Source organism: Oryza brachyantha, chromosome 6 (assembly GCF_000231095.2).
Source record: "Oryza brachyantha chromosome 6, ObraRS2, whole genome shotgun sequence".
NCBI classification, from domain to species: Eukaryota; Viridiplantae; Streptophyta; class Magnoliopsida; order Poales; family Poaceae; genus Oryza; species Oryza brachyantha.
The window spans coordinates 11,390,952-11,406,686 of NC_023168.2; the positions used below are offsets into that span (position 1 = coordinate 11,390,952).

Here is a 15,735-nt window from a genome sequence, read left to right on the forward strand (position 1 = left end):
TGGACATTGATATAGCAGCGCTTAGCCGATAGGCTGAACAATCGGCTGTTAAGAACTTGGATCGGTTGAGAATCTGATACATGCATACTTGAATAGTTAAATAAATAATGAATCATTCGCTACGATTGGCTAAAATCAACCTGCATGTAATACTCATAAGTCGATGTAACATAAATAACTACCAATCTAGCCGATTGATGTAGGAATAATGCAGTAATGCAATCGGCTACTCTATTGATATAAATATAATAAGCATGTAGATTGGCAAAGATCGTCGGCAATCAATTGATAACTGACCAAGATTTATAAAATATCTAGCCTAGCTTATTGGAATAATCTTAGTAGACCGGACTAAACTGAGACAGTCCAATACTACCCCTAGCAATGTTAGGTTAGATACCAAACAGATCTAGATCGCTATCAAGCCAACGAGCCAATGACTGATAACTTATCGGCTGGTACTCAGATAAAACAATGAGCAAGGTAAATCGATCTGATATAAACTATTTGATAAACGCAATCTAATAGATCAGACTGAATCAAGGCAGCATCAAATTTAAGATGTCAAACAGCAAATATCAAACCAAACTATTTAAAGATGTCAAATAGCAACTTAGATCACCTAAAGTGGTCGACCATATCAACTTAAGATACGAAAGTAACCTAAGCTAAAACTGATACGATAACTAGCAACCGTACAACCAAATCAGAAGATCGGATCAGACTGAAGCAATTCTAATCTAGTCGATACAATTACCGTGGCTGGCAGAACATAGGACTTACCCTTCCACTGGAGATCGAGATGATGCAACCCTGCGTCAGGCACCAAGTTCCGTCGAGAGTAATTGATCTATGTATTGAGATGTAGATGTAGATCATTTCCAATGACCCCAGTGTTCATATTTATACTCATGGATGGATACGAGTCCAAATCAGACACAACACACGATTCTTAATACATAAAAGGAAATAACAAACTCTATCTCTAATTTCTATTGAATACGACACATGTTTCCTAATAGATAAAAAGAAAATATAAGTCCCGATCAGACTCTAACTCTCTTAGAAATAAAGAAAAAAAATCCTAAATTAACTCTAACTAATAGATAAAATTACGCCACTATGCCTAGGTCTTCACAATTCCTTTTTAATTCGGACTCTTCCAGATAAGATTTTCATATGCTAATTGTGTCTTTTCTTAACCGAATTTACTAAGAAATTTTATCAAATAGGTCCTCAACGCCAATATGACTAAGGCTAAGGACCTATTTGTAATATTTTTCTTACATATAGATCATTTTTTTTAATTTTTTCGCAAATAGGTACTCGGCGTCAATGTCATTGGAGCCATGGAATTTAACTATTTTGCCATTCTTACGTACCGAGTGACATCAAATTTACCACTCCCACTCATAAGCCTTATGATAGAGATTAAACTCTCACCATAGAGAGTGACAAAAAGTTAAAAACCCCATAAAACATTGCTGCAAAGGCTGAGAAATGATATAGGCAATGTTTAATATCAGAAGTTGATTCAACTCGTGGATGGATTGAGTACTCAAAAAAATTGCACTATTTATGACGCAACGTGCAACAACCCCGATCTGTCCACCTCCGTCCCTTTCTGTTCAATCGGCAACCGATCGATATCGGAGTAAAATACAAGCATCTTGCAAAGCCTCCCCCTCCCCCTCCACCATCACAATCTTACCAAGTCCTCCTCCTCTCCAACTCAAGCAGCAAACTCAACGATCACAAGCAAAGCCATAGCCCGCTCGCCCGCCGTGATGGACCCCTCGACTCCTCCCTCCTCCACCGCCGCTCGCCGCGCCGCCGCCATCGCCCGCCACCTCGTCGGCCTGTCCCCGCTCGCCGACGCCGCCCACGCGGCGCTGGAGCCCTCCGCCTGCCTGAGCTACGGGTCCCCCGAGTCGTCGGAGCCCGCCCCGGCGTTCTCGCCGCTGGAGCTCCGCCTGCTCCTCGACGGGCACCACGTCCGGGAGCGCGACTGGGCGTTCCGCGCGATGGAGGAGAGCCCGCTCTTCTGCCCGCGCCGCTGCGGCGGGAGGGTGTTCGTGTCGCCGGACTACAACGAGGGCAAGGAGGGGCAGCGGGAGGCCACGATGCGGCGCGTCGGCTACCTTGCGCGGCGGGGGGTGTTCCGGGGCTGGCTCACGGAGCCTGGGCCCGAGGCTGAGCTCCGCAAGCTCGCCCTGCTCGAGTGCCTCGGCGTGTACGACCACTCACTTGCCATCAAGATCGGCGTCCACTTCTTCCTCTGGTACGCTCCCCTTGCCTTCCGTGCTCAATTATTGTGCCTCAGGTTTTGCCAATTCTCAGGTTACATTATATTGGCAATTTGATATCTTGGGGCGTTGCCAACTTGCCATGCCAGATGGATTTAGGATCAGCCATGGTGATGATTTTGACATTCGTGTGTTTATGACCGATATGTACGAGTACGACCAAAGAATTAGGCAGATTACGGCCTTCGATTGAATCCTATACTGTGATTTCAGGTCTGCAGATTCTGTTCATCTTGTCCGTGTCCGGGTAGTACACATCCCATCTTGTCGTCCCAAGGGCCACCAATTTATTTCTAATTATTAGGATTTCTACGCGTGCAAGCAATCCATGAGAACATTGAGAAGTCAACAGAATAGTATGTGGGATAAAAGGTAGCGATCCGTAGCATGGTATCAGGAGTTGGGTCGTCTCTCCGTGTAGCACACTCAAACCTTAGAATTTGTTTACTTGCAAGTTGCAGCGAATGCTCCCACACGGGCACACTCCCTGTGCACGCCACACAACTAGTAGCCAAGCAACAACAGGTAAAGCGAAACTATTATAATCAACTTAATTATAATCAAGGAGGTTATGCGAGGAATTCAAACTAGTTCCTGGGCTCAACTCGTGAGATGACTTATTCCAAGTCAACATTTACAACTTTTAACTAATAATGAAATTCCTAAATATTGGATATATGATTATTTTCCTGCATGTGATATCATTATATTCATATTTGAAAGCACTTTAATATGAAGTTAATTTTATAGTTACTGATAATATATTATGCAAGAGATTAATGGTCAAAACTTCTATTTTAGATGTTGTGTATAAAACTTTTATGTTTTATATTTTGTGGCGGAGGAAGTAACTACTTAATGCATTCCCAATGTAGTCACCGGAGCAGAGCATATATATAAGGCTAGGTCACATTCCTATTAAGGGCCAATTTTAAACTAATGAAGTGACGGAGGATGGATGATGTATTGCTTATAGGGTTTAATTAACTATTATGTAATATAAAGTTAACCAACAGCATGCAAAAAGTATTATAATCAATGCTAATGATGAATGTTTTAGGAGAAATCATATTTTGGAAGCATGACATGAAATATTTGCTCAATAATATATATCCTCTGACTGAACTATTATTGCTCTAATTTGTTGACCTATAGCTGATAAGCCAAAGAGAAATGAAGATAGCAACCAAAAGTATTTTATGGGTAAAACTTTTATATCTGCATGATTTATGGTTTAAAAGTCAATACTAAAAAATAAACCACAATAAAACAACCATATAAGTCAATACTGAAAAATAAACAATAATAAAACAGATAAGATGACAAGAAGTTGATGAAAGGCTATAACTTTTGGGAAATATATCCTCAGTCCAAAATGCTATTTAAAATAGTAATAACAAATTATGAAAAATTTGATAACATAACATGTATATCGTTCCATAAAAATGCAAATCAAAATTTCAATGTTACGGCTTTCTTGCATTGTAAAATTGGAGTTTATTTAGACTAATTTTCATGACACTAACACATATAGATCCGGGCTCCTTCACATGACTTGCGTCTTGCACGAATCTTAGAGTAACGACTTCTCTACTTCTCGGTTGCACAAAGTTCTCTCCAATTCTCTCCTTTTCCTCCCTTTTTCTTTGTTCTACAGAAACCTCGGTTGCAAGTTGTGATTGTGGAGGTGGTGGTACCAGTGAGAAGGGAAACAAAAGAGGGGATCGTGATTTATCAGTAGAGAGAGAACTCATTCTTGGGCAGAAGGATTGAGGCCTTGAGGGTAGGTTGATTTGAGTATCACGTGTCCAATGTGGCTATTTTACTGACCTAAGGCCTAAGCATGTCACACATGTTTGTCTTTTTTTTTTTTGCGTTTGAATATTTTTCTTCGTTTGTTGAATTTTTCATGGAAATTATATTCTCTATTTGGTTGAGAGCATCACTTGACACGATATTCTATTCGTCAACTTATTTTGAAGTTGCTCTGGCATCTAATCTCGGCTCCGCGAATACCCCTAACACTTCCCCGTTTGATCCGATTTGCACAAAATTTTGGATTTTCTCTTTGTTTTGTTTGGTAGGATATGACAGTTGACTCATCTAAATGCACGAATTGGTGCCTTTTGGCTCAGTGATTTTGGGTCGTAATTGGATAACAGTATGATCCAAGCCTGTTACATGAAATGTTTTGAATGGGCCAGTATTGAATACAATAGGAGGCTCATTTTGTCTCCCTCAACTATGGGCTGAGTCTGGTCTGCCTCGCTCAACTACAAAACCAGGTATATCAACTTCCCATCTATTGAAACCAGTTCATTTTGCCTCCCTTGGTGGTTTGGAGGATGGTGTTGTCCTACATGGCACCTTTGTGGAACATTGATCTAGTCTTCATCTGACGTGATGACTACGTCTGCTTGAGTAACAACAATAATAGGGGCTTGGGGACGGGTGGAGGTGCGGTCGATGGAGGTTGTTGCCAACTTGCCGTTGTAGACTCCGCTGTCATTGTCTCCACCCAGTGGGCATTGTTGCCTAGGCTATGGTGAACGAGGATGAGGAAGAAGGCCAGAGCGATTCCATAGGTCTCATCTTTCCGTAACCACTCAACCGATTTATAGCAACCTCGCTGGCAGTAAGTGGAGAAGATGTCAAGATTGAGCTAAGCTTCCTTCCTAACCTCGCTGGCAGTAATCTTCGGGAGAATAACTCAACGAACTAGTGTACTAATCATGAAGTGATTAAATTGGCCTCATCTTTCTGTAAACACTCAACTGATTTATTTGAACCAATTTATAGCAACCTCGTTGGCAATGTAACCAGAGGGGACGTCAAGGTTGAGCTGAGCTTCCTTCGTAACCTCGCTAGCAGTAGTCTTCGAGAGAATAACCTTGTATTATCTATGTCCCTTCCCAAATGCACTAGATCCTTTCCTGCTTTTGCAAGGATCTGGCTGACACCGGCCTGTGGTGGATCGAACTCGCCGGTCGTATGGATCTCGGACCCAATAGGTCCCTTCTTATCTCATCTTGCTGACAGTTCCATCTTTTTCTACAACATTTTGGATTTGGTTCTTGTGCAATATGCATGGTCACCGATTTGGTTCAGTGCATGGGTGGACAAGAAAAGAGAAGTGAAAGAAATATCCTGATGTTCTTTTGTTGAATTATTTGAATATGTACATTTACATAATGAAACATTTTAAATTTGGTTCATGTGTAACTTGGAATAGTAGATGCTCTTGTTCTTCCAGTTTTTTCCATTACATTTGTTCCATCCAAACTGTCATGGCCTGAGGCCATGAAAGGATTCAGCATCAGAAGCCATGGTGAGTGGCTCTGATGTCAAGTTGTTAGAACAGAATAACCACTGTCGGGAGGAAAACCAGGCGGAATTGGCTTCTACGGATGAGGGGAATTTAGTTTGGGAAGAAACATTAGGGAAAGGAAACTAGATTAAATTTTGATTCATTGCTTAATCTCAAATGACAATACATGCCCTCTTATGTAGAGCTAGGGGATGACCCAATCTAAACCTGGCTCTGCAACCTACTATACCGTGTACAAGGAAAGGGTATTGCTCCCTTGACCGGTACTGAACTGCACTTGGGCCTTGGCCCCTGAGCCCAGTGCCTATGACACAAACAAAACCAAACTTTGCTTAATCTTATTATGATCACAGTGCTTTCTGATTCTGTTATGTGGGGAATCCCCTTTAGCCGCCGCTGTGAGTAGAAGCAAGGGGCGTGCGGCATGGCAGGCAGAGATGCCGAATTTATCTTTTCTTTTTAGCAGAGTTTGTTAGGAAATCTATCTCTTTACAAATATTAGTTGGCTTGTAAGGCTATATATTGCCGGTCAGTCAATAAAGGCAAGAAGAAATTCAATATAATTCTAACTCTCTCCCATATCCTCTCTATTCTCTGAATCTCCTCTATTCCTACCGGCGCAAGACATGATTAGGAGTTATAAATTATAGCTCCTAACAGATTCCCTTACCATTTAAGTTTACATTCTGCAACTCCTAGAGTGTAACATGGTGTTATAAATTCTAAGCAACATCATAAAGGACAAAAACTTTGTTTGAAGTTTCCTGCATGGTTGTATCTATTTCTATGTACTTGTGTTTTATTTTTTGCAATTTGGAAAACACTTTTGAATCAGTTTTTCTATTGTCCCATGATGTTGCGTGACAAATAACAAGAAGTCATTTTCTTATAACTAGAGAAGTTAAAAAAAAAAAACCAATGCTGGGTTATCATTTCTATAACCTTGGTTGCTTTGACTAGTTTTCATAAACATTCTATTGTAAAGTTCTCTCCCATATTTACCACTATTTAGATGTTTTTAAGATATTCCATTATGCATGAATCTTGAACAAAATATCCTTGTTGTCTTACTTCCCCTCTTCTGCCCAAATCTTCTGCCACCTACTTCATTGGCAATACTACATGGGCCACTACAGCTGCAATCCATGTCAGCCACTTGGAGGGCCAGAGTTGCCCTGCTATGCCACAACCACCCCTCCATGCTGTCATCGTCTTGTCTATCATTTGTATTAGTTGCTAGATTGTTTGCAAGGGAATGCTTTGTTCTATCTTGTTAGGATCTCCTGTGAAAGGAAGCTTTGCTAACACTCAACATTGCGGTGAATTCGACCTTAGATCATCTTATATCTGGGTCCAGGCCTGTCGACACCACCGACATCGCTGATGCTCCGAGGTGCATTCTCTGGGTAAAAACCTAGTTCCGGATGTTCAGAACAGTGATGATGACATCTTATATGTCATGACCTTTTTGGAGGCATCACATTGGGGTCCATGCTGGTGCGACATCCTTGGTGGTTGCGTCCTTGTCAGATCAGTTTTGATGGATATCATGGTGGTAAGATTTAGATGAATGACTCTTTACAGCTCGGTACTCTCCAATGTCATATTCCATTTTGGTTCGATGTTAGCCGTTGGTGCCTTGGCGGTGATGCGCGTGAAACTTGATCGATGCAATGATTGACAGTTGATTTCAGAGATTCTGTTTTCTGTTTGAAGAATACAACTTGCAAGCCATTGGAAAGAAAATTAGTTATGTGCAAATTCTCACCAAACAAAGATGGAAATTCTGTCATTGAGGTGCTATATTAAGCAATTTTCTATTTTTAATCAAGCTAAAATTTTGTAATTCTCAGTTGTTCAATGCAACCTTTGTAATAATTAGTTGTAGCCATTTAGAAGCAATGGCCGGAATGTATTCCATTACCTAAAAAAAGACGAGGCTTTCCCAGTTTGCCCCATAGGATCCTTAATAAAAGTTATTCAACTTTTTCTTAACCCACTTCCATTTTTCATGAATAAAGTGTAGCATGTTGAATGTCAAAATGAAAGATTATTTATACAACTTAGAACATGGTGTTTATTCAGAGTTTTCTTGTGTTAACCTCTGTTTGCTTTTGTACTCCAGGGGCAGTGCAATCAAGTTTCTTGGGACAAAGCGCCACCATGACAAATGGTTGTCGGACACAGAAAACTATGTTATCAAGGGTTGTTTTTCCATGACAGAACTGGGTCATGGGAGCAATGTATGTGATGATATTTTGATCAAGAGTATTTATTCTGGATTAGAATTTTGTTACCTTTGCTGATGGGATTTTTCTTTCCCTTATTTTGAACACTTTGAAGGTACGAGGAATTGAGACAGTGGCAACTTATGATTCTAAAACAAGAGAATTTATGATAAATACTCCTTGTGAATCAGCTCAGAAGTACTGGATTGGTGGAGCTGCTAATGTACAATGAAATTTCACTTAACTAAGAATACATCTATGCTGTCTATTTGGTTGTTACTTACTGCTGGTGTTTGTGCCCTTTTACAGCATGCGACGCATACTATAGTCTTTGCACAACTCCATATAAATGGGAGAAATGAAGGAGTTCATGCTTTTGTAGCTCAGATTAGGGATGAAAATGAAAATGTTATGCCTAATATCCAGATAGCGGACTGTGGCCATAAAATTGGATTAAATGGTGTTGACAATGGACGAATTTGGTCAGTTGTTTTAGTTATGTAATGATTTAGTCTTCATATTGCGTATATTGTAAATTAATTTGATTGGCTATCAGGTTTAACAATATACGTGTTCCTCGAGAGAATTTGCTGAATCTGGTTGCTGATGTTTTGCCAGATGGGCAATATGTTAGCATGATAGATGACCCTGATCAGGTAATGGCACCCCTTCTCTCTCTCTCTCCACATAGATCAACACAGTTGCTGCATTCATTTTGGCCTTTTTTTAAAATTGACGATTTTCTGTTGTGCAGAGATTTGCAGCATTTTTGTCTCCACTTACACTTGGTCGAGTTAATATAGCAGTTAATGCAGTTTATGTTTCAAAGGTATGAATGTGCCCTTTCCTTTTCCATAAATACATGGACGTTGTTCAAATGAGACCCTGAAGGGTACAGGATTTTCAAACGAGTTCAGTAAAGGGGTGTAGCTTTAGATTTTTATATAATTTGCTGATTTAAAATGGAGTTGGTAACTTAGCAAACTGGAATCAACTAAGCTAAGCTAACCAGCTCAACGAAAATGATGTATCATCTATTTGAACAAGAAAGGACCACATCTTTATCTTTATTAGATCATCACAAATATGTTTGGTTGGGAGCACCTTTACAGCCATTAACATTTCTTGAAACCTGGAATGAAATTCAGAAATTTATTTGGAATAAAACTTTCATGAACTGAAAAAACTAAGCCAAGATTAAGAAACAGAGAGATCTTTTTAAAATGTTTGAGTTTAGACCAATCAGTGCCAGTTATAAGCTAGAGTCCAGTTTCTGACACTCATAGGAATGTGTTTTGCAATCAAATTTTTATGCCTAGATACAATTACTTAGTGATTTTACTGTCCGTGAGGTACTAAGAGGTACCAAAATAAAAATTGTGGTAATTCCCTATACCTCCTCAAGTACCTTAAAATTTCTCCTAAAATAAACAGGCTTGTTTACTCTTTTTTTCCCCATGCTTACAGGTTGGCCTAGCAATTGCTGTGAGATATGCTTTGTCAAGGAGGGCCTTTTCAGTTACACCAGATGGTCCTGAAATGCTGTTACTTGATTATCCCAGTCACCAGCGACGCCTTCTACCACTATTAGCAAAAGCGTAAGTTACTAGCTTTGTTTGAGTTTTTGTACTTCTTATGTAGTATTTGATTCTGAAGCTTCTTCCATGTAGGTTGCAGTTTTTGTGGTAGGTAGTTTCTTTTTTGTTGTTAGTCTACCATGTTGCTGAATAGCATGGGACTCCTACATTCTAGTAATGAAATGACAAAGCACTTTTTTCTCGGTGTTTTCACTATTACTTAATGCCATCATATATGCTAACATATCCTTTTATGCAGATGTCTGATGAGCAGTTCTGGTAATTTTATGAAAAGGATGTACGTGAAGAGAACTCCTGAACTTAACAAGGCTATACACATTTACTCTAGTGCTCTTAAAGCTACACTAACCTGGCAGAATATGACCACGCTTCAGGTATTGTCTATATTTTTCTTTAGGAACTTGTTTAGATAGGAATGGATCAGATTTAATCACTTTGGGTGAACAGGAATTCTAGTGAATTTTCTTGCAAACAGTGGTAGTGCCTAAACTCATTATTCCAAATAAGCATTTTCTGCTTCAATATCACATTCTGGATTTGCACTTACATCCATTAGGAGTGTCGTGAAGCCTGTGGTGGCCAAGGTTTGAAGACAGAGAACCGCATAGGAATTTTCAAAGCTGAATTTGATGTCCAGTCTACATTTGAGGGTGACAATAATGTTTTAATGCAGCAGGTTGTTTTACTTATTGTTTATCATCCTTGTGTTGGTCTCAATGATGCATTGTGCTTATTATCTTAGTTGTAACTATTTAACCTTGTTTACTCAGGTAAGCAAAGCCCTTTATGCTGAATTTTTGGCAGCAAAAAGGAAGAATCAACCATTCAAGGGACTAGGATTGGAACATTTGAACGGTCCTTGCCCTGTTATTCCTGATTACCTAACAAGTGGCATATTAAGGAGCTCCAATTTCCAGGTATAGAACTATAACTCAGTTTCTTACATTTAAATTAGATGTAATGAGACAACTATATGTATTGCTATCTATCGGTGAATAGATGGACTTGCTCTGCTTAAGGGAGCGAGATTTACTGAAACAATTCACCACGGAGGTTTCTAACCATCTGGCCCAAGGGAAAAGCAGAGAGAAGGCTTTGATGCTGGTAAATCTTCTTTTACTGCACTTCTTTTTGACGATCTAAACTTCCACAGTGGCTAACATGTGTGACATTTATCCAGAGCTATCAACTCGCTGAAGACTTAGCTAGAGCATTTACTGAGCGCACAATTTTGCAAATATTCTTGGAGGATGAGAAGAATATTCCTACTGGTTCTTTAAAGGTATACAGGTTCTCCTCTTACTGACTAACGAGATAGCTAAAGCCCTTCCCTGAATCCCTTCTATTGTAGCGTTATTATCTTTGAATTTTCAAGCAGAAGTAATGTTCATTTAACTTTGAATTTGTGTTCTGCAGGACATATTGGGCTTGCTGAGGTCTTTATATGTTATGGTTTGCATAGACGAATCTGCATCCTTCTTGAGATATGGTTGTCTATCAAAAGAGAATGTAGCCGCTGCTAGGAAAGAAGTGATGACACTGTGCAGTGAACTCAGGCCCCATGCACTTGCTATTGTCAGTTCCTTCGGAATCCCAGATGCCTTCCTTAGCCCACTCGCTTTTGATTGGATTGAGGCAAATGCGCGGTCTTTTGGGAATGAATGACTCGATGCCATTAGATAGCTGTGGGGTTTTCCAATGGAGCTACAACAGATGGACTGCCTAACACATTATACGCAATGCTAGGTGCATTTACAACTTCCTATCATTATTATACAGGTTACAGTAAAGTGTATAGTTCGAGATGGTTATGTCATCTCGACTTCATAAAATAATGGGAGTTCTTGTAATTTTCCCTTCAGAATGGGACATACTTGAATAAATAGATGTAGCCTTTTCTGGGTTATTTGAAAGGTTTAATGGATAAACCTTTTTGTAGCAATGCTCACACTTTGTTAGGTGTATGTGGATCACATAAAAAATTATTTGAGATGAATAACAAAGACTATCACCCTCATCAAAAAATTATTTGAGATGAATAACAAAGACTATCACCGTCATCTTTTCGCGTCTACTTATGCTTATATGACAATTTAAATTTCAACCTTAAATTTTTAGTTGATTTTGAGATTCTTTTATTATAGTTTATTTTTCAGACTTTACTTTTAGATTGCTACAAACACGTATATAAAAGTTTTAATTATGATTTTTTTTGCAAATATGTGGTTGGCTTTTTCCCAGAAAAGCGAAAAGACTATGTTATATATCACATTGAAACGTAATTTTTTTTAAATATATTGTTTGGTTTTTCTTAAAAAAGGAAAGATGACCTGTATGTTATCTTTCATATTGATATAGCAGAAAGAAAAAAAAATACAAGCTTACTGCCCTAGATCTATAAATTTAAATTATATATAGAAAAACATGTTAATCGAATACGAGAAATAGGGTGAATACATACCGAGCGATCTGTTCTTACCATGGATCATGTTGATAAGAAACAACGAAGAAACAATGTACGGTGTTAGATGTTGTGGTTGACGCATAACCTCGAGTGTAGAGGTTCACGGTTGTAGAAGATGAACGAGCAGCCGTGCGAGGTACTACCTCTAATTTTTTGATTTTGAATAACATTGGTATGATTTGTTCACTCTTTTGAAACATTAATGTTAAAGTTATGCTTATCAAACATAATTTTGATTGTTGGTTAGTGCACCAACTCAGTTTACTCATCTACTCATTGGACAGATCCAACGGCCTGAATTGATTTATGCTGATCCGACGGGCCAGATCAGCTGCGCCTCCCTCCCTCTCATCCTTCGTGCGCACCCCTCCGCCTGCCTCCCTAACCCTAGCCACCGCCAATCCTTCCACGGTCGCCCTCCCTCCTCGGTCGTCCTCTCGCCGCAGCCGCCGCCGCCCTACCGCCCCGCCACTCCCGCCACTCCCTCCTCGGTCGCCCTCCCTCCTCGGTCGCCCTCCCGCCGCCGCCGCCCCTCCCTCCTCGGTCGCCCTCCCTCCGTCGCGACCGACGCTCAGACGAGCCTCCGCTCTGGCCTCCACCACCGCGACGTCCCTGTCTCCGCTCCGGGAGCCGCCGCGACCGACGCGCCCCACCTCCGCTCCGGGAACCGCCGCGACCGATGCCGCCTCCGCTGCCCCGACCGACGCGTCGCCGCCTTCGCTCCCGATTCCGTCGCCCCGACCAAACGCGCCCCCACCTCCTCTCCGGGAGCCACCGCGGGGGCCTCATCCTCCAGCGTCGTCGTTGCTGTGTCCTCACCATCTGCTACTAGGCGCAACCCTGCCTCCACGACCCTGTCTCCGGCTGCGTCGCCCACATCTTCGCCCTCCAACAGCAGGCGTACTACTTACTTGCCACTCTATAATCGACCACAAAATCCTTGGTCTGCTGCTTCTGCTTGTGCATGCATGCATGCATATCAATCGATGCGTATGGATCTGGATCGTCTTGTCCTCAGCTCATCCAGCTAGGACATGACGATTTTTCCGGAGTAGGCGTGTTTCTTTCTCGAGAAAGGCAAAGGTCTATTTCCTGGAGGAAACCAACGAGCAGTGAGAAAAGGCTAACACGTCAGGCTTCAGTAAACGTACACAATTAGCAAAAGCAAGGGGCCTTTTTTTTCTTTCAGACGTAAGACATTCCTGTGTTCTTTGTAATTAAACATGGTCCTTTAGGTTCTGTTCTTCTCATATTTCCAGTTGAACACATGAATAAGGAATTCAACACTTGTTGAACTTATTAATTTAGGAGTTCAATATTGTGTATCTAGAAAAAGAACAATGTTTCTTTTATATATTTATTAGATAGGGGCACTGCTTTACTTCTTTTGCTTGCTGAATTATTTATTTTCACATATGAGTAAAATGGACATGCAAAGATTCAACAATATCATCACTTATTTTCACTTTTGATTATTGAGTTATTACTTCAAATTTGCACTAGAAATCTTTTCTCTGGGTGTCTTGCTCACTGATAGCCACACGAAGACATCATTGCTACTATGTCCCTCATTGTTCTATCCACCGACGTGCTCACTCATCTTTTCAATGTAAGCACCTAGCACTAATTTTAGCAATTCTTTCTTTAATCTCTAACGGCTTATATGGAAATGCTCTCGATTCCAGAAGCTTTTTAATTTTCTTCGTTTGTCTCCATTTCCCTCCATTAATTACCACAGACTGTAGTCAACCAATAATCTTGTTGTTTATTGGTTCCTCGATTAAATTTGTCAATTGAAGTAATGCCGCAATGGTTGTTCTTTTGTAGGATAATAAGATCAATGGTACTAGGAAGAGAGAAGAGAGCCAGAGGAGTAGGATGAGGAAGTACAGGTCGCAGCTGGAGCAGGAAGTAAGAACTTGTTCCTTTTGGTTTAAGGCCTTCTCCTACATGCAATTGCTGGTGTGTAAATGTGATGTTCTTGCCCTGTTGAAATATGCAGGTCAAGAAATTAAAGAGGCAGCTGGAAGAAGAGATTGATTTGCATGTTGGGTTGGTAGATGCTGTTACTCAAAATGCTGCACCTGAAGTCTTCTGTGAAGATTCTACATATGACTGCATCTATATAAAATATTTACATATGCCAATATGTAGAATAGGTTTTGCTCACTCTAAAGTGCATATAAGAAACTTACATAGTAATTTAATTAGAATTCTAATATCATGGATATATTTGCACTTCAGTTTGGACAACTAGATTGGGAGGCTTTTCTATATAGCGACAACAACAACAACTGGATTGGGAGACTTTTCTAGATCGTCGGCCTTGTAAGCAGCCTGCTAGAGGTGAGTACATTCATGCTATATTCATTCAGAACTAAAATTAGCTCATTTAACCAAGGAACACCTGAAGAACATATGTTGATACTATTCTATAAATTTTGCCCTTGTAGAGCATTCTATCATGCAGTTTATAGGAATGTGCAAATAGGAAGTGTTTTTAAAGAGAAATTAATGATTTGCTTCTAAAGTTTGCATTTAGAGATAGTCAAAACTTTGTCATTGCACCTCGCATTTAGAAAAAAAGGTCATTTTGCTGAAAACTTATTATCGTATCCTTAGCCCATTTATGAATAGTCTATTTAATACCATTTTCTTTTTCAATCTTAACAGCATGGTAAATCAAAACTTTGCCAGAAGAAGACGAAGGACATGACAAACCTGAATAATCTGTAAGTTCTAGCTATTGGTCGTTCTAGCTTTCTAAATGGTTACCCGGTGAATCAAACTATTCCCTTCATCATACATGTTCTAAAGCTTCAAAATGCTCATGTTACATTGCTTAAAAATAATCCCTAATATTTTATACCCTAATGTAATTGCTGAATTTTTCAACGTAGTCTCATGAATTCACATAACACTGTCATTGGAATATTAGTGTAGATTTGTAGTCCCTTTGTAGAAGTGGAACAGACCAACTCAAAAAATAGTTGGTTCCCTCTTACTCTGAATAGTATTTTGTGGTTAAAGCTTGGTGTTGCAGGGGAATTAAAAATGGATAGTGATTTCTTACCTTTCATGATATCTTATTCCACCTAAAAATTACCTTTTGGGGGGGGGGGGGGGTTAATTACCTTAATTACTAAACCACACTGTGTCATTGAAGGATCTTATTCGTATCTTCATTATATTTCATGTGGTTAACTTTCTTGCTATATGTTTGGTGCCATATATTCATATGAAAATTAGCAATATCATAATTATTGAACAGCTTGCTCATCCCTTATATTTTTAGTGCTGTCAAGGAATGATGTTAAATAGCAAGCATGCAAATAAGAAATTTTAATGTGTTAATTTGTTCTAGATGCAGTAGCTGTGTGCCTATTTAAAATGGTGTCATGCATGTTTACTTTGAAATGTGCATTAAGTTTACAATTTATAAACATTAAGGAGTTGTTTGATTTTAACTCATAAAATCAAACTGTTTCCAGATTATAGCTGTTCAGGCTAGAGTTAATGCTGATAACGTAATTAACAAATCACGTTCACTTGTATTTTTTTTACCAATGCACTGACATATAATTAACACGTTTCAGGTTTTCTACATGCCCATGAATGCTTGTCGACTATCGCTCTCTCTTTCATCTCTGTCTCCGTGACCTAAGACATGCACTGAGGTTGTCCTCCGCTGCTGGCCAACCCTGAGCTCTGCTCTTAGATATATCTCAACTCGGTATCTTTAGTGCAGCTTGCCATATGGTTTGTAAATATTTCGAGGAATGCCATGGGCCCATGGCCATGAGTCATGATG

The 15,735-nt window shown here is 39.9% G+C and overlaps 1 protein-coding gene and 1 long non-coding RNA gene across 2 annotated transcripts; both read left to right on the forward strand.

Moving 5' to 3' along the window:
- The first annotated feature begins 1,655 nt into the window (after positions 1-1,655).
- On the forward strand, positions 1,656-11,459 carry LOC102714382 (acyl-coenzyme A oxidase 3, peroxisomal). Its single transcript, XM_006656003.3, has 13 exons — positions 1,656-2,281; positions 7,760-7,877; positions 7,978-8,085; positions 8,172-8,344; positions 8,419-8,518; positions 8,617-8,691; positions 9,330-9,460; positions 9,699-9,834; positions 10,017-10,136; positions 10,231-10,377; positions 10,460-10,564; positions 10,641-10,742; positions 10,877-11,459. The coding sequence occupies exons 1-13, from the start codon at positions 1,788-1,790 to the stop codon at positions 11,123-11,125; spliced, it is 2,058 nt and encodes a 685-aa protein (XP_006656066.3). The 5' UTR covers positions 1,656-1,787; the 3' UTR covers positions 11,126-11,459.
- Positions 11,460-12,425: 966 nt separating this feature from the next.
- LOC107304315 lies at positions 12,426-15,735 on the forward strand. Its single transcript, XR_005811995.1, has 5 exons — positions 12,426-13,835; positions 13,927-14,083; positions 14,169-14,270; positions 14,598-14,656; positions 15,521-15,735. It is a non-coding gene; the product is annotated as an uncharacterized LOC107304315 (long non-coding RNA).